General features: G+C 43.1%; 1 protein-coding gene across 1 annotated transcript in view; it reads right to left on the bottom strand.

The window, feature by feature from the left end:
- The window catches only part of CERS3 (ceramide synthase 3), a 33,045-nt gene that overhangs the window by 7,557 nt on the left and 7,588 nt on the right, over positions 1-17,900 (bottom strand). Inside the window, exons 3-10 of the mRNA XM_005424225.2 lie at positions 17,305-17,422; positions 15,249-15,367; positions 11,746-11,803; positions 10,839-10,889; positions 9,877-9,969; positions 9,536-9,664; positions 7,904-8,010; positions 6,465-6,621 (exon numbers count right to left, since the gene is read on the bottom strand). Of these exons, the coding sequence (XP_005424282.1) occupies positions 6,465-6,621; positions 7,904-8,010; positions 9,536-9,664; positions 9,877-9,969; positions 10,839-10,889; positions 11,746-11,803; positions 15,249-15,367; positions 17,305-17,422 (832 nt within the window). The remainder of the gene's footprint in view (positions 1-6,464; positions 6,622-7,903; positions 8,011-9,535; positions 9,665-9,876; positions 9,970-10,838; positions 10,890-11,745; positions 11,804-15,248; positions 15,368-17,304; positions 17,423-17,900) is intronic.

A 17,900-nucleotide genomic window follows, 5' to 3' on the forward strand; every position in this document is an offset into this window, starting at 1 on the left:
CTCACTGCAACTGTGTTACAGAGCACAAACTGCTCCTTTAAAGGATTTCCTCCCTTCTTGCCATGTAATTATGATTTTGGAGCACTCCTAGGTCCTCCTAAGGAAACATTTTCTTTAAATACAAGACAGAACAATTTTCTCAATTGATATTATCCTATCATTAACTAGCTTTATTTCAATCTTTTTTAAAATCGATTCACCAGATTGCAGTTCAGTAACTCCCTCTGAAAATATAAGAATTATTCACCTCATAACACAGTCACAATTCAAATCTCTGCAGAATATATTAAAAATAGTAAATGAAGGCATCAAAAGTTGTGTAAAGGCTTAGGGTTTGCTCTGTGAATTGATTTTTGGCAATTGCAAAAATAAATACATATGCACACTATTACACATATGTAATTTTTATATAGGTGTATATATAAAACTAGCAAGAAATGGAACATTTCATAAAGATCCTGCTAGAAAATTAAAAGATACAAGCAGTTAAAATGAGAAGCCAGAAAATCTGTCGGCAAATGCCCTTCTGTGAACAGCAAGGTAAAGCAATTAATTTTAGAGCAAAAACTTTACCAACATTTGTCTTTCCTCTGAATTAGGAACTTGCACATCAAAAGAACCATTTGGATGGGGGATTTACTACAAGTGGAGCTGCCTTCTGCCAGGGAACACGCAGAGAGGGGCGGGGGTGCTTGTTTGGCCAGATCCATTGCTGGTGAAAACTGACACAATCCCATTGAGCCTGCTCATTCCTACCAGCTGAGAGCCTGGCCCTGCATCAACCCTTGGGGATGGCCAGGCCAGGAAGCCTCAGGATTGCAGGGAGGCTTGGGCTGCTACTCTTAGAGGCACTGGTCATCTGCAGCTCCTACTGAAGTGAAGCTCAGCAGCTTTGGAAAGAGCAGGTTTTTATTGCAGCACACCAGAGCTGTTTATGGCTCAGCCAACGTGAGACAGGCAAAGGGAGCATCCACACCCCCAGTTTGTTGGACCCTGGCCTGGGGACTGAGGCTGCTCCTGCACAGTCCTGTGTGTGCACAGCAGGGCTGTGCAAGGGTACTTTGCCCCAGTGCTCCCACCCCAGCATACCTTCACCACCCATCTATTACAACCAAATGCTCACAATTTATTTTCTGTGGTTTCTCATTAGTTCATCCCTCCACAATCATCATAACCGCCTTTAACCCAGGTTTTTGAAGCTTTACCTGATTTTTACATAATGTTGAAGTGAAAAATATTGTGGAATTATGGGCATTCTAAGCAGAGTTCATAAAAATAATTTTAAAAAATCCAGCAAAGAACATTGCTGCTGTATTGAAACCTGAGAAGTATATTTTAGTGTGTGGAGTAACATACAATCCACTAAGCATACAGAACACACCTCTGGAAGTCACTGCTCAGCTGCTGACCCCGTTCTGAATCTGAAGTAAATGTAAAAATGTAAACAGAAATCTGCCTTTTACCTCCCAGTGCCAGGAAAACTGCTTGAGGCCCCAGAGACCAAAGAGTGATCTTGGATGGCCACAGTGGGGAAGAGCTGGTGGCTTTTCCTCTTTCATAGGCTCTGTTGGGCTGCACTTTGACAATACCACGTCTGGGGGCAGCCTTGACTCCAGGGCTCCTCTGCTCCTTGCCTAGCACTGTAAATACCAGCCAGCCAACCTCAGACTCCTCTATGCTCCTTCTGCCTGCCTCCCAGCCTCCTCCCTTGGATCAATTTGGCACCATCAAGTGCGACATGAAGCCAGGCTTTGGGTTTAACTAGATTGCTGCAGCAGAATGGGAAATATGCAGATGAAAGAAAGTCATAATAGGAAGTAATTTCCCTTTACTAGGGCACGAGCCTCCATGCTGCTGACCTGGCTGGCTAACTCCCATCTCCAGGCTATTAAACAGCTCATGTCCCCAGGGCAATCATTTCAACCTACTGGGAAGGCTCCCAGATTGACTGGTTTTCATGTCTAAGTGGGAAAGCTTTCATTTGGCCTATTTTGTTCCCCCAGTAAGCCACCCTCATGAGAAAATCTGCTATAAATATTCATCTGTTGAGAACCAACAAATCCAACTTCTCCACAACCTGTTTTCCTTTAAAATGGAGAAAAAGCAACCCCTACTAATCTAGTTCAATCTGTCTTATGTTTGTGCCAACCCTCCGCTGAGAAAGCTCAAACTCTAAAGCAGAACTGGCCCTTCCCAGTCTAGAAGGGAACAACAAAATATCCAGGAAAAGCTTTACCACAACTTCCCAGTTCTAGTCATGAAAATATAACTCACTAGATTATCATTATCCTCTAAAATGTATTGCTCCTTTCAAAACAGCCACTTAGAATTAAGGCAAGTGCACCTCTAGGTCTGTTGTACCAGCACCCCAACAGCCACTGGGCAGCACAGGCCTGACAAAACACACAAGAAAACAAAATCTTATGTGCCACTAGCTTAGGAAATAAACCCTGTCCTCTGTTTAACTCCTGTAGTATGGCAATTTTCTAAAGGAAATTACTTCTCACTGAATGTGCTAATTCTCATTAAATTTCAATTTGTTTGATGTCAGCAGATCAAGCATAAAAAAAAGTAAGAGGAAAAATGCTGCAGTAGAAAAATGATGGCTGGGAACAGCAGAAGTATCATAACAAGCACTTCACAGCTCTCATTTCAATCCAAAATAGTATTTTCTTATCATTTTTAGTTTCCCCTACTCTGTTTTTAGTCATTCTTTGAACACTAACTCTCACTGTTGCCTTGGGAATTTGGGCCAAATAAGGACTGAACAAACCATGGACAAGGATACACCCAAGCAGTCTTTAAAGAGCTTACCAAGCACAAAATGCCCAAGGAATATTGAACACAGACAGGTTTTTAAAGAGTGACAAGCCCAAAATTCTGATCTACAGCAGTGCAGGGTCTTTTCTGCTTCAGGAAGAGGAAAGAAGCACAGTGAATCCAAGGAAACTGCTGCTGAGGACTCCCAAATAACAGCAGCCATTAGTGAGCAGCTCACTGCCTTCCCTGAAGGTGGTCTGATGGTGGCAAAACAATTACAAGAGCAGGAAAACCTATTCCTGGACACATTACAGTCTGTTAGAAACCTGCCATTACCCTCCACTGATGGACTTTGCATCAGCCCTGAAGTATCTGAGACATGTGGACATCATGCCCGTTTCCTACAACTTACACATTTTTCAAGATTTAAAGCACCATAGTCTCAAAACCTTAACTCAGTGTGTAATGGGTTTAACATATATTTTATGTCTTAATTTGCCATAATAATGTGGCTATAAGCTGCTGTCATTCACTCCCTTTTTCTGACCTTGGAAATAAAATGTTTAATCTCCACGGGATTTTCCTGGCGAGATGTTTTAAATCAGTGCATATGTACATACTTCTCTATATGCTTTTTCAATTTTCCTAAAATATTCTCATATGTGCAGACATGATGACTAGACATGTTTCAGTGGTGCTTGAAACTTGATACAAGTGGGTAATTTAACCATGTAATTGAACAATATTACAGAAACACACGGAGTTTCCTAGCAACAAAAGGCCTTGGACATCAAGATGGCAGCCAGCAGCTAACATTGCAATTGCCTGACCTAACTTGAAAAGAAATTACACAGAAGAATGTCCTCCTTCCTCCCAAAGCAGAACTGGTTCATGGCTACAGGTCTGACCTCGAAGGGCTTTGCTTACAGGCCTTACTCATACAAGGTCATAAATGTCACATGAGAAAGGACATTTAGGGAACATTTCTGTTTTCCAGAGGGAAGAATAATGGTTTTGAAAAAAATTCTGAACCCTCAAGTTTACCCCTATGGAAAATGAGAAGCTTCCTCATGTGAAGTAGCTGATTACAGCTGAGCTTGTGGATGGAGAACTCCCCATTTTTAGGGCATTCCCAGGGCACCAAGGGAAAGGTGGCACAAGTCCCCTGAGCCTGGAGGCCACCAGTGCTGCTCTGTGCCACCAGTCGCTGGGCCAGAGAGTCCCATGGCTGGGAAAACAGGACACAGAGGGATGGCAGAAGATCATCTCCCTTCTTTCCTTTTCCCTCATTTTCAGCCATCTCTCGCTGCAGTGTTTGGGAGGAGGAAAACCACAAGATTTTCAGTCCAAACTCTTTGTTGAAGCAAGTCAGTTGGCTGAGCAGTCATCCCAGAGGGCTGAGGGCAACTGTCCCCTCTGTCAGTGCAGGGGGGAGGTGACAGCTGAGATGAGCTTCTGACCAGCCACTCTCAATCAAAAGCCATCTTCTCCTCAGGGGCACGAGGAAAGCATGGAAGAAGCCACCAACTCTCGAGGGTGCAGTGACCCCAAAACTCCAGGACTGAGGCACAAGAGGGCACTGAAAAACTTCCTTACACCCTTCCATGCTCAGAGCTTCCTTCAGTTAAACAACAGAAGTCTCTATTCCCAGTTACACCATGACTTCATTTTTCCATCTGAAGTAGCTGTTGCTTCAAGAAAAATATCAGAAATTGCTAAGTTTTCATTCAGAAAACAGCTAGTCTTGGGCAGAGAAACAAACCCCTACTAACATCAGAATGATGGTCTACTGGTATTTCCCTAAAATAGCAGCAGCTATTTGTGTGCAGCCTGTCTGTAACAAAGATGTTGGTATAAAAACCCTTCTTGCCAACACCATTCTTTTCAACATTGCCTTTCCAGCTCTGGAGGCACTGGCTGCTTTCACAGCCAAGTTTGCCACTGCTATGGAAAACAGGCTGCACATGCAAGCCAGCTGAAGTCATCCAGACTGAAAAGGGCCCAGGCTGCTGCTACCACTGTAAAAATGTTATTTGGAAACCATCTTCTCAGAGAGCTGTATAAGGAATCAAAAATCCGTGGTAGGGATGCAGGCTTGGTGCTTTCCCATTTTTTAGCAGTGACGAACACAACAAAGCTCTTATCTCAAAATAAAACATTTCTGCCCCTTACAAAGGCACATAAAGCAGGCAGGGCAGGGTGGCCTTATATAGCTGGCCTGGCAATGTCCTGCTCACCACTGCATCTGAGCACCTTCTGGCACTGTGCCCTCAGAACTCAGTGTGGATGGAGAGCTCTGCCCAGCCCTCCTCTTCCTCAGCTGGGAGGCAGAGGGATGTCTCTCCATTCTGAAGAGGGGTTGTGCACAGGGAACAAGAACAGCACGTAGACAAGGCCAAAATCACAAAAGAAATCAAGAAGTAAAGCACTTTACACCTGGGCCAGAAATAATGTAGTAATTAGTCAAACAGAGGTAAATGAGACAAGAAGTACAAGATTCTCAGTGTCTAAGGGAACACAGAAGCTTGTTTTAGAGGCACACAAACCATTTCCTCCACAGATTTGTCCCTTCTGTGCTGCTGTTTGCAGTCTTACAGGGGCTGAGTTTGTAACTTCTAGGGCAGATGTTTGGTCTCCCTATGATACCCAGCTGTTTGTGTAAGATTTGATGGAATTCAAAAAGCCAATAATTACAGGATGGTTCCTGCTAGCACTCAAACAACAATTAAATACAGGGAGAAAGGAATATTTCTATTTCCTAAAGATGCTTCACAGCCTAAACTGCTTCAGATAAAGGACAGTCAGTTTAATTAAGTTTTTGGTTCTTGAGCCTCAGAAAAAATACCATTTTTCAATAGCACAATAGCAACTTAAATTTCATCTTAACTAGAAAAATATACCTGTCAATACTTGTGCCAAATCTTGGAGACATTCTCCAGAGTCCTGCCCTTAAATGCTTTTTGATAAATATTTTATCTACCCTGCACTCCACTGCACATTTCATGGCACGAGACCTTGTGAAAACATCACTACTTCAGGCAATCAAATGAGACATAAATGGCAATTTTATCCAGAGTTTTTTCCCACGTGAGTTTTCTCTACAAGGTAAAAGCAGATTAGGCAGACCAGACTTGCACTGTTCCTCTGGTCCAGCAGAATATGACAGTATTTCATTGACTCATAATATAGTACCAGATATGCTTCATTTGGTTTTTGTGATCCAAAACCAGTGCTCAAGTTTAGGTGACCTCAGATTTAGGCAAATCTGAAGAAATTTAAATAGTGCAGAAAAATTGTAGTCAAAGCTCCCATCACTCACTTCTCCTCTTTTTTTGGTAAGTTGCTACAAAGCCCAGTGACAAAAGATTACTTTCACTCAGATCACAGGAATTTCTGAGGAGTTCTGGACCATGTTAGGGCTTCAGGTTTTGGGACAGCTCATTTCTCATTTACTATTGGTACAAAACATCAAATACAGGCAAAAAAAACCTCGTTCTAGCTGAAGTCTTTGTATTCCAACCAAGACATTGAGTGTGACAATGAGAGGTGCAAAGCACATTTGAACATCTCCCTGCTCTGTAGATCTCTATCAGAAATTCTGACTTGAAAGCTCAGGACAACAATAAAATTCCAAGTAAATCTATTGGAGGTATTGGCATCTGTTTGATATTTCACATATCTTTCTGAAGAAACAAATTTCTTACCTTTAGGAAAACGAACCTTTTCAAAATCTTGAAAATTAAGTAACCCCAATATAAATGCAAGCCTTGGAGGGTTAATAGCATCCCATTGAATAAGAAATATGCTATGACAGGAGTGGTGGAGTAGTAGGTAGGCTGATATAGTGTGGCACGAAGAATCCTAAAAAACAAAGATCGTTGTTATGGTGCAAGATCTCTTCCTCATGCTATTTACACTTATTTCTAATCTCATATTCCAAGCTGATTAATATTAAAAAGCTCTGCAAAGATGGTAGATTAATTAACAAGCCCTGCCTTAACTGGATTATGCATCTCTGTTGAAATACAGACTTCAGAAGATGAGAAATTCGAGTCTGGCATGGAAGTACTCTAAGTGAGGTTAGAAAAAGTCCCTGTTTTTCAGATCTCCATCTCTGTGTGGTCTAGATATTGTGCAACTCAGAGCTTGCCTATGCCTTTTTTAGTGCAAATTCTCTCTAATCTGAAATCCACACTCCAGAGAAAATCCTAAAGGCTTTGCAACAGGGTTTTTTGTTAATTAACATATGTTTTGTCCATCTTCAGACTTCACTACTTCTGTATTATTTGGGGCTCTTTGAGTCCCTTTAATCTCATCGTGTTTCACTTCCAAGCTCAAGAACTGAAGAACAAGAAACTCAGTGAAGCAAAATGATTGCAGATCACTTGTACTGTTAATTAAAAAAACAACAATAAAGTAAAAGACATCAGCATTTCTGAAAGAAAATACTACAGGAAATTAAAGCCTTATGTTGATCAATGCTCAGAACTATTAATTTAACCAGCTTGAGTCTCTAAGGGTCTGTCCATGTGCAGGGAGGGGCAAATTAGAGCTGTGAATGTGAAACACATTAAACACTTTTTAAAAGATAAACATGTTAAGCACCCATGTGGATACTCCAAAGCTGATTAAATCATAGCACTCCGAAGGCATGCAAGTATTTAGTAAGTTAAGATTTATTTGTGCTGACTTCATAAATGAATTGGTTCACCTAAACTTCTCTGAGCGCTCCTCATGTGAGCGAGGTGAGGCACTACCCAAGGACTGGGGAGAGGAAAGAAGGCTCTAAAAAATTAACTACAGTCATGTACTCTGACTTTGCAGCTACAGCAGAAAGGGTGGAATGAAAGGGAAAAGGATTTCTCTTAGTTAAGGAGCTCAGTCCCCTTGAAAATGCATTTAACTGCTATTTACAAAACAAGTTACATAACACATAAAAGCTTTTATTTAGGTTAAAGAGGCTCATTTAAAATTATTTTTACACAATAATTTATAAAGAAAATGGCAGTTTTTGTCCATTTTCTCACTAGCAGAATTTTCAAGTCCAGTCCATTCCTTTCCTTTTTCCATCACAACAAACACTAAACTTTCAGGGGGAGAAGGAATGAAGTAAAAGCCTGGGACTGGATTAAATCTTGCTTACCAGAAGGGGAACAGGATCATCCTGGTGATGAAGAATGCAATAGAGAAGATGATGAACAGTATGTTGCAAGTTTTCTCCCAGCGAGCATAATTAAACATTTTGGCTGCCTGCAGTGGATAAAAATCCCCAAACATATTATAAATATTCTCTGAAATAAATTCTGTGTTTTCATAAATAAAGACTCATCCTCCACCTAAGCAGGAAGATTATTTCTTCCCAGTTTGACATGTAAAGCAATCATTTTACTGATACCTCATAAAGCACCATCAGACCAGATTCTTTGTTTATATTTCTCTTTTTATCTTGAAGGAAAGGACTCTGCATCAAAGGCCTAAAAAACAGCTCTCAGACCAGAATCTAAAGTGTCATGGAAACACAAAGGGCTCTTTAGAACAGAGATAATTCCTCATTTCTCCACCAGATTCCAAACAGACAACTCCAAGAGAAGCTGCTGCTACACCTGCACATTCACGAGACCCCTTAAAGGCAGGTGTTCTGGGACATGCCTGTTTCTGACCCTCCTCAGGGTCTGATTCAGCTCCTGGCTTCTCCTTTTTGAGAGCAGGAGATCTCAGTGCTGGTCTCTATCCCACTAATAAAGGCTGTGAGTGCTGCTTCTCCCCTAAATGAACTGTCCAGCTCCCCCTGCTTCATTAGGAACCACCCTGGGCAAAGTTTTCAAGTGTGAGCAAAGCTGCAGGTGCCAAGCCTAAGTTTTAAACAGCAGCTTGATTAACTTCTTTTCTTTTCCTCCTCCTTTTGAGTGGTAGGGCTGGGTTAAATTGTTCTGGCACTCAACTCCAGTTTCCATCCAAGTGCTGTCCTACCAGTTGTCAACTCAACTCCTTGTAAGACCACAGAGTTAGTTGGACCTAGGAGCAATTCAGGACTAAAAGTAAACCAGCAAGAAAACCTGTTTAATCTGGACCAATCCCAAGTGCACAACCCCACAATTAGTTGTTCTGATACAGTAAGATAGAGTATCAGGCACAGAAATGGACAGTGGCACACAACAGCCCACAAAAGCTGCTTACACTGGCACTGCCACCAAAAGAGGTGATGAAACTGTGCCCTCAAACCTGGTGTTATAAATTCAGGGTAATTCTAGCGAAGAAATGCTGTGTTTGTCTTCCAAGAAGCCCAGAGCTTTTATCCCAGTGCTCTGTGCAGAGTAGGACACTTAAAGACTGTCACTGATATTTTGTGCAGGGAAGGGACTTCCCCTTCAGTCCAGGAGAAGAAACTTTTCTTCTGCCAGAAAATACATGATACAGGTTGGACTTGATGTCAGAGGTCTTTTCCAACCTCAGAGATTCTGTGATGCTGTGGGCAACCTGGTCTAATTTTATCAGTGAAACAAGAGTAACCCAAGAGTAAATTTCCTCTTCTGTTCTGAGGAAATTCTCTTCTGCTCCTTTCTCATAATGTATTGTGTAACAAAGTATCAGCTTCAATTATCTATAAGCTCTTTTTTATCTTACAAGTTACAAATCTGCAAAGCTGTGTCCCTGCGGGGATAGGAAGGGATCATATGAAACTCGTGGCAGAAAGATTAAAATGTCGCTGACACCAAAACCAAAAATCTCAGGACAGAAAAAAAACTCAAAAAACCCAGCTGGACAGCAGAGTTACCTCGAGCCAGAAATCTGCAGTGTCGTGCACGAACATCACCAGAGTTCCAAGCCGCACGTAATTGCCGCACCAAGAGCCGCTCATCAGCCCGATGGCTGCCAGGTGATGAACGACGTGAGCCATGAAATCCTGGGATGGACAGAAGCAAATCGAGGTGAATCCCAGCCCTTGGGGGTCCCTGGCCGGGAAGCCTCCCTGGCCCCTGGGGCTCCGGGGGCTGTGCGGGATGCCCGGCGCTGTGCGGGCTGATGCTGCCCTCCCGTGGCTGCGCCAAACCCGCTCCAGGCGCTGCTGCTCCCTTTTCCCCGCGCACCGAGCTACCGGCCGGCACAAGCACTTGCCTTCCGCTTGATGTCAATCCCAAGGGTAAATACGAGAGACCAGTAAAAGCCGATCTCGGCCATGTAGTACCAGTACTGGGATGGCAGCAAGGTCTGTGATGAGGAAAAACACAGTTAACTCTGAGAATAGGAAAATGTAAATGTCAAGTGAGATTACTTCTTTTTTCCTTTCCTGACTTCTGCTCCTCTGGTGACTCTTGCTTAAAAAATTAAGCTAAATTAAATTCCTGTCCTGGGCTTCATTAAGAAGGATGTTCTGAGAGCCAAGTATGTTAACCTTTGCTCAGCCCAAACTCTCAATTCCCACAGTTCCTCCCCCACCTCTGGATTTTAACATGTTTTTTCTCCATGTTTCTGTCACAGAACTACATGCAGAATCCTTCTGCATTTAATTACAAACAACTGCAAATAAACCCCCTCAGTTTTGGTGAACAATTAACGTAATAAACTGAAATGTCAATTATTTATGCTAAAATACTACGGATCTGCCTAGGGGAGAGCAGAGCTGGGCTGCTCCCTTGGGTCAGTACATTTCCCAGGTGTGTACCAGGAGCTGGGAAATCTCAGCTGGAGGCAGGATTATTTGTATTCCTGGCCCCCGCCTAGGACAGGAATAAGAAGGCAGTGGGACGGGGCAGAGTTATTTCAGTAAGAGTGCCTTGAAGCACCGTGGGGCCTGGAGCAGTGCAGGGGTTCTGCACCCAATCTGGGAGCGCTGATAACATCTCCAGTGAGTAACTGGTATCCCGGGGTGGGGGCTGGAGGGGGAACTTGCAGCACAGGCAGATCCCAGGGAAGTCCCGCAGCAGTCGGCAGCACTTCCCGAAAAGAGGCAGGATTTTGTGCCACACCTCTGTAGGTGGTGCCCGTGTGGAGGGGAAAAGGCTGCTGTAGATTATCCCTTCCAATGGGGAAATACCTGGAACGCCCGGAGGCCACTGGCCCGGTGCCAAAAAGCTCACCTGAAACGGATAACCAACCCACGTCTGCCATATGTCGTAAAACCAGGGTTTCTGGGGAAGACACCTCAGTCAGACACTGCTCAGCTCAGCAACAATTATCACCTTAACTCAAAATCTTCATTACTTAAACTCTCCCTAAGTGGAGCAGGCTAAGAAGCTGTAATCTTGATAACTGTTCTCCACCAATTTCTAAAGGGAACTTCCAGCTCAGATTTATTATATTGTTCCCAGCTTTTTGGCTTCTCTTCAGGACACCTGAAACGTTCCAGTTCACAATTTCATCATCCAAAGCAATGGGTGTGTGTTTTATTACTGCAATTACTCAAGATATGTTGCCACAGTGATTAGATTTGCTGTGTTTACCAGTCACACAGAGCAGGGGATGAGGATGAGAAGCAGTGTTTGGGGACAAGGGCCAGATGAGCAGAGACACGCTGGGATCTGTTCCGCTGCTCCAGGGAAGCACTAATGACACCCCAGGCAGGGCTCACCGAGGCACAAGCACCAATCTCAGTTAGTCCCAACTTCTGACTCAGCAGCAACACCTCAGTAAATAGCTGTGACCACCAAAAGTGCTGCCAAAAAAAGTTTATGGTGTCCTCTGAGGAAAACATGGCCATGTGACGCATTTGTAGGTGTTAACAAGGCATGTTGTAAAACCATCTGCGTGACTTCTTCATGCTTGCCTTAAAAATACTGATTACTCATAAATTCCTTTGTCATAGAAGGTCTAAAGTTGAACTTAAAAATTAAATCTCAGTGCATAGGGCAGCCCATCATCCAGATTACATACAGCAAAGATCTGATCCCAGAGCCACTGAAACCACAGCCTTTCAATGGGATTCAAGAAAATCTAGAAATTATTTTGTTAAAAATAGAGTATCAATCTTTCAAAAAGTTAACTTACATCATACAGAAATATAAATCCAACAATGGAGGATGTCAGATAGAATGAAAATCGCCAGCTGCAAAATTGAAATGAAAAAATAGGAAGAAACCATTATAATTTGTAAAGATATTGTCCTGAGCCACAGTTACTACAGATCATTGCATATCACAGACAATCTTCACATAAATGTGGCCTCACACTCAATGTTAAGGATAGACACATATTAACTGTATTTGAATTATTAATACTTAAATATTTAAGGTTTGATTCACTGCTAAATAAGGAAATTCTTTTACATTATCACAATACAGATATTTTATTTGTCATGATACCAGTAATTTTCCAGCCGGCTTGAACTGATCAAGAGAATGACCACAGTAAGCTTAATAAATCCCCTGAAAATTAATGTTTGAGAACACAAACCTTTTCCTGGGTTCATTCACTTCATCTCTCTCAACACCAATTGCTGACAACAGGGGAGCCTTATGAATTATTAGAATCTATGGGTTAGTTTAAATCTTGCTACAAAGTCTCAATTAACTATAACCTCATCTTTGACTAGGTGTGCCAGAATTTAGCCTGATCTAAGCTTTTTGTAGATTAAATGGCTATCCAGCAAGGCAGATAAACCTTCCAGCTTTGCACCATCAGCTTGCTAAGTCAGCAAAGGGAAAAAGCTCTTGAGCTTCTCAGTGAACTGTGCTGCTGCTTTTGGGTGTCAGAGCAGGGTGCTGTCAGAGTCCTGATGACTCTGGACGCCTGTGTGGGAGGTATTGTCCCTGGGACTGGGTGTGGCTGCAGCCTCAGCCCAAACATTCCCACTCCCACCTCTACAGGTGATGGAAAACTCCTTCCTTTCCACTCTTCCCCCGGGCAGGATCAAGCCTGACCTTTCCCCTGAGCAGCTCTGCCAGTCCAGTAGGAAACAGTGCAGGACTCCTCATGCAAAGGAAGGCTGTGACACAGGGACAGGCACATCGCCCCAGAGCTGCTGAGAACTTCTTCTAGAACATGAAGTGTCCCAGAGGAGAGCAGCAAGCAACTGCCAGACAACTCAAAAAGGAGAAAGCACCGCAAGAACACTGTACCAATGGACTGAGAATTGTAGAAAATGAGATTGGGGTCTTGGGCAAGAGTTAATGAAATGCCAAATGAGAGAAGAGGAGGAGAGCCTGTGTGGTAAAAGCAGCCCCTACTGAGCCCCATATCCCTTGGAGGTTGATATTCCAAGAGAAAGAATGAGATTTTCAAAGGCTGAGACAGTGTTTTATGAGAAAAACAACAAACAAAAATGAGGGCATGGAATGTTGGAGGTGAGACAAAATAAAGCGTCTCACACCTGAGAAAGAAGTCAGGAAAATAATTATAAAATTGCCACTTGATACACATGTGATAAACAACTGTTTTTCTTCTCAACTTTAAACTATCTTCCCTCAGATGGTTTGAAAATAACACTACACAACAAGCACTGCATGAACAGGAAAAGCACACAGGTACATGGTGGAAATTGCAGAGTGAAGCCCACAAGGAATACCTGGCTCAGAGTTAACCAAGGGATGCTGGAAAACACAACACTGGCATGGGACAGACCTTACACAGCAGCTGCTTCTGCCCTCATGCCTCCCATTCCAAACAAGGTGTGAGTGGCCAGTGGATACAGCAGAATTGATTCTGTGTTTGCTGTAAGTGCAAGTGGGGTTTTCTGAATAGGATTCAAAGCACAGAGCACCTACAAGACCGTGCCATTAGTCCCCAGCCCTATTATATATTATATATATTGAATGCATTTGGCCATAAGCAGCACTTCAGATGAACTCATTCTGTGTGCAAGGCTGCCAGAGCACTGCCTCATTTTGCACTGAGCCCAGCTTCTTTATGAATTTGGTGACTAAAACCTGAAGTAAAACTCATCCAAATTTGCCAAATTTTACTCAAGTGCCTTTTAAACTCTGATCCTGGCCACCAGAGAGAGCACTGAACGAGAGCTGTGCAAGAGGATTTTCTGGTTTAACTTCAGGAATCTTTTCTCTTGAAGTGAATATAAGAAAAAAGAGCTTGGTAGGGGAAGTTAAAGGCTGGTAAATGTTACAAGGCAGTGAAATTTCATGCAAAGGGCTTTCCAAACTCCAGGGTTGCTTAACTGGGAGCACTAATAGCATAAGTAGGGTTTAGATCTGGCTCATCAGATTTTCCTTGTGATTCAGAAAAAAGATCCTGGAGATTGCAGGCTTTCAAAAAATTTCATAACGCTCATAACACTGACTATTAGAGTGGAATAACTCTGTTCCTCATTTTTTGCCTAGAGAATTATATTCAATTAAATTCACTGACAAAGAGCAGAGCAAGGTTCACAAAATTGCACAAGAGAAACCTGTTTGCTTCATTCTCGCTCAAGCTGCCAAGCAAGTTGGAATTTCAGTCTTTAGCTGTGTGTTACTAGAGACAGGCACACATGGCAGGCAGGTCTTTTAGCAATAGCAGGAAATCTTATTGTCACTTCTGAAACCAAATTAACTGATCCCCAAAACAACAGCAGACATAAACCACTGCAGGAGAGTTTACTCAGGCAGACTCAAAGAGACACACCTCTGTCTATCATCTGGATTTATGTCTGACAGAGGACACCACTACATCATCATCACATTGATTAACACTGGAAATAATCTTGATAAAGTACTCAACTTTGAGCTCTGTGCTGTACTTTTAACCCTCATGCCTTCAGCTGATCTACAGTTACAGAGGTTCAATATTATAATCAGGTGAAGTTTTGCAAATGTAATTATGCTAATGAAAAGCCAAATACACAGAGCATTTGAAAGTGCTTTACACTGGTACAGTTCATGTCAGTTCCCAAAAGGGATGAGCTGTGCCCATTTGGGGATTTGCAATTTGTGTGAGATTTCAGATCACACTTAAAGTGTTTAGGTATGAGGAAGTTCTCACACATAAGTGAAAAATCATATGCAGGAGGTTTTGAAATTTCTTACATATTCATTACTGTCACTCAAAGCTGCTCACTGGCCCACTCTCAGCAGGGAGTTTGAGTTCCTGTTTCACACAGTATCCCATGATCAAGCTGTGGCACCTGTCCCTCAGTCTGGATGCCTGGAATTCCTGCTCTGGAACTGACTTTGGTACACATGACAGCATCCCAAAATGACAGCATGGGTACAAACATACACCAGGGTAAGCATTGTTGTTCCCCTATGATTATTAGCAGACAGGAAAATATTTTCCTATTGTCTGCCTGTTTTCATTTTACACTTTGAACCAGGAGCCTACAAATCCATTATTCCACACTGGAAATATATTTTAAGGTGTTTTTTTTCCCCAGGAGAAACAGTTAACCTCAACTTTTAACCATCATTTGGAGAAATGCTACTAAATAATTTCAACTTGTTTGTGCATTCAGAAACCAAAACCCCCATCAGGCAGACCCAGCCTTCTGGGAAGGGGGAACCTCAATAATTTTCTTGCAGAAGAGGACAGCAATGATAACCAAAGGCATTGTCTTTCCTTACAAAGCTTCCTGGAATTTCCGGAGCACGGTTGGGATCTCCAGGTTCCGCCGTCTCCTGAACCATTTCTCCACCAAGTGGACAGTGCAGTTGCACTTTTTGGCAAGGCCTTTGATCTCTGACTGCAAGAAATGGAACAGTGTTAACAGGAAATGCACTCCAATGCCACTTTCATTTATTTTGTAGTTCACAGAGCAGCTTCCCACTGTTGCAAGGTCTTATTTAAAAATATCACCAATCTTAAATATGGATGGGAGGGTATTTTTGAGTAATGCTCACAGAAACCCTGGATTTTTATTTATGTAAATAAAGCAGGCACAAAATGAACAGATTCACAAACTATTCTATTGTCTTTCTGGTCACTCCTGAGAGTTTCAGAGATAGAACTTTTACTGTTAGATGGGAGCTTAAGCTGGAGGAGGAAGTGCCATGGTTGAATACACGTGGACATGGCACCTAATATCTTACCTAATCATAAATATTAAAATTTGTTTATCTATGAGTCTCACAGATGAAAAATGGCCTGGAATTAAAGTGACCTGAGCTCTGTTCTCAAATCCAAAGTCAATCTATCCTCCTGAGCAAGGTGCAGAGTGACCCACTGCAACACCAGAACTAAACTGGGGCTGGTGCAGGGCCTAGAACTGCACGTGGCCCTGGGGGTGCCACACCTGGGGTCTCTGCATCCCCTGTGCTCCCCAGGTGGCCAGGCCAGCACAAGGCAGTGATACTCCTGCACTTTGGGGAGCTCAGTGCCCCACATGGAGCAGCCTGTGGCCTTCCTCCCTCTCCTCCATCCCCAAGTGCAGAAGAGTGGTTTGACCTCCCAGGGCTGCCTCTGGAGCAAGGAGAGTGTTTGGCTCATCCCTGGGGAAGTTCTTTCCTCCCAAGGGAAGTATGCAAATAGTGGGTGGCAGCAGCTGCCTCCACCGAGGTGAGGCCAGTCCAGGGAGTCTCCTACCCTCAGGGAAACCTCTGGAATGTGAGAAAAGGCACCTGAGCTGCCAGGGAGGACTGGAGTGCAAACAGCCACTGTGTCCAGCCCACCCTGCTGGCTCCCAGCTCTCCACTTGCCACGCAGGAATAGTGACTGTTTCCATACAGCAGAGCCCCCCTGCCCTCAGCTGCCAGCCAGCCTTTCCCAGGCACACTGGTCCCCAGGCTGGACACCTAAAGGAGGCAGCTTGAATCCTTCCCATGCTCTGAGGAGTCTAAAAATGCTGTGCTTCCTTTCAGAAATCAAAAGTCCAGCTGTACTCAAGCAGAAGGAAGGAATGAAACTGAGATTGGGATACTTGCCCAGAGAGAGAGGAGCTTGTGTGTGAACACCCATGCATTTATTCCTGATGTTATCAGGCAAAAGACAATAAAAGAATAGCAGAGTTAGGGATAGAATGCCAAGTTCCACTATCAATAATTATCAAAATCCCCCATTACTAGAAAGCACATTTCTTTTCAAAACCAGTGTAGGAAAACTGCAATTGTTTGGGAACTGTAGTCAGGCAAGGGAACTTTCTGAGGCAGCGCTCACAGCAAAGTACCTGCCTCCCATAAAAAAATCAATGGCCTCATTTTTGGAGGTGCCAAGCATTGGCTAGTCTTTTTTCCTTGTTCAATTTTAAAAACAAACAGCATGGTAATAGAAGGATTGCTTTTCTTTCTCACGTAAGCCAGGATTAAGTATGCAGTAACATAACGGATCAAAAGGCTTCCATGCCAGCATTCTTGCTTTACAACAATCCTGCTTTCCAACAACAGACATCAGCTGAAGCTTTCTCCAGGCAGAACGAGTTAAAGATGGAACACTAATCTTCACTGGAAATATTATTAACAATCTAACCTAGAATAGCATGCCAGAAAATTAAACATCTTAAATGTATTTTCTGTTTCAGATGCCATATACCCTTGTCAGCAGAACAGCAACAAAAACCCAAATAAATTAAGTCATCTGTCAATCAGCTGGAACTCATCCCATCATGTCATTGCTGAGAGCTGATTGAAACAGTAACAGTGGGATTTTCCAAAAGCAAAACGAGTTTGGAAGAGTGAGAATCCTTACTTGGGATGGTTGTCTTGAGCACTCCCGGAAATAACTCTCTAACACAGGATTAGGCTGTGGCTTCACACGTCTTACATTCTTTATACCCAAGGCTTTTGCTAAAGGTATAGCAACATATCTGAAAAGACACAGCAGGAAAAGCTTTAGAAACACAACACAGTTACAAGACCTTGGCTGTTCTCATGCCAGGATAAAAAGAAAACAAATTGTATGCAATTTAATCCACCATAGAATGTGCCAGTGCACTGAGAAAAAGGGATATCCCCTAGCTAATCCCAAGAGGAAACCACAATTTATCAGCTGTTATACAATAAAGAAGACCCAAGGAATGCAGTTTGTGGCCATGAAATGCTGTTAAACTCAAGGAAACATCCTGGCTTTCGTGGCCATCAGAGGAGTGTTGGGGCTGAGCGAAAGGAGACCAGATGCTCTCTCCATGTGAGCTCAGGAACTGCTGCTGGGCAAGTTCCTCCAGTGGCAAAGTCACTTGGCACCTTCTTCACTGGGCCACCACCAGCCATGCTGGATCCAGCCTGTGGGACACAGCCAGTCCCTGAGACTGATGCATTCTCTTTCTCTTCCCTTTTCCATCCCAA

Source organism: Geospiza fortis, unplaced genomic scaffold, assembly GCF_000277835.1.
Source record: "Geospiza fortis unplaced genomic scaffold, GeoFor_1.0 scaffold2, whole genome shotgun sequence".
NCBI classification, from domain to species: domain Eukaryota; kingdom Metazoa; phylum Chordata; class Aves; order Passeriformes; family Thraupidae; genus Geospiza; species Geospiza fortis.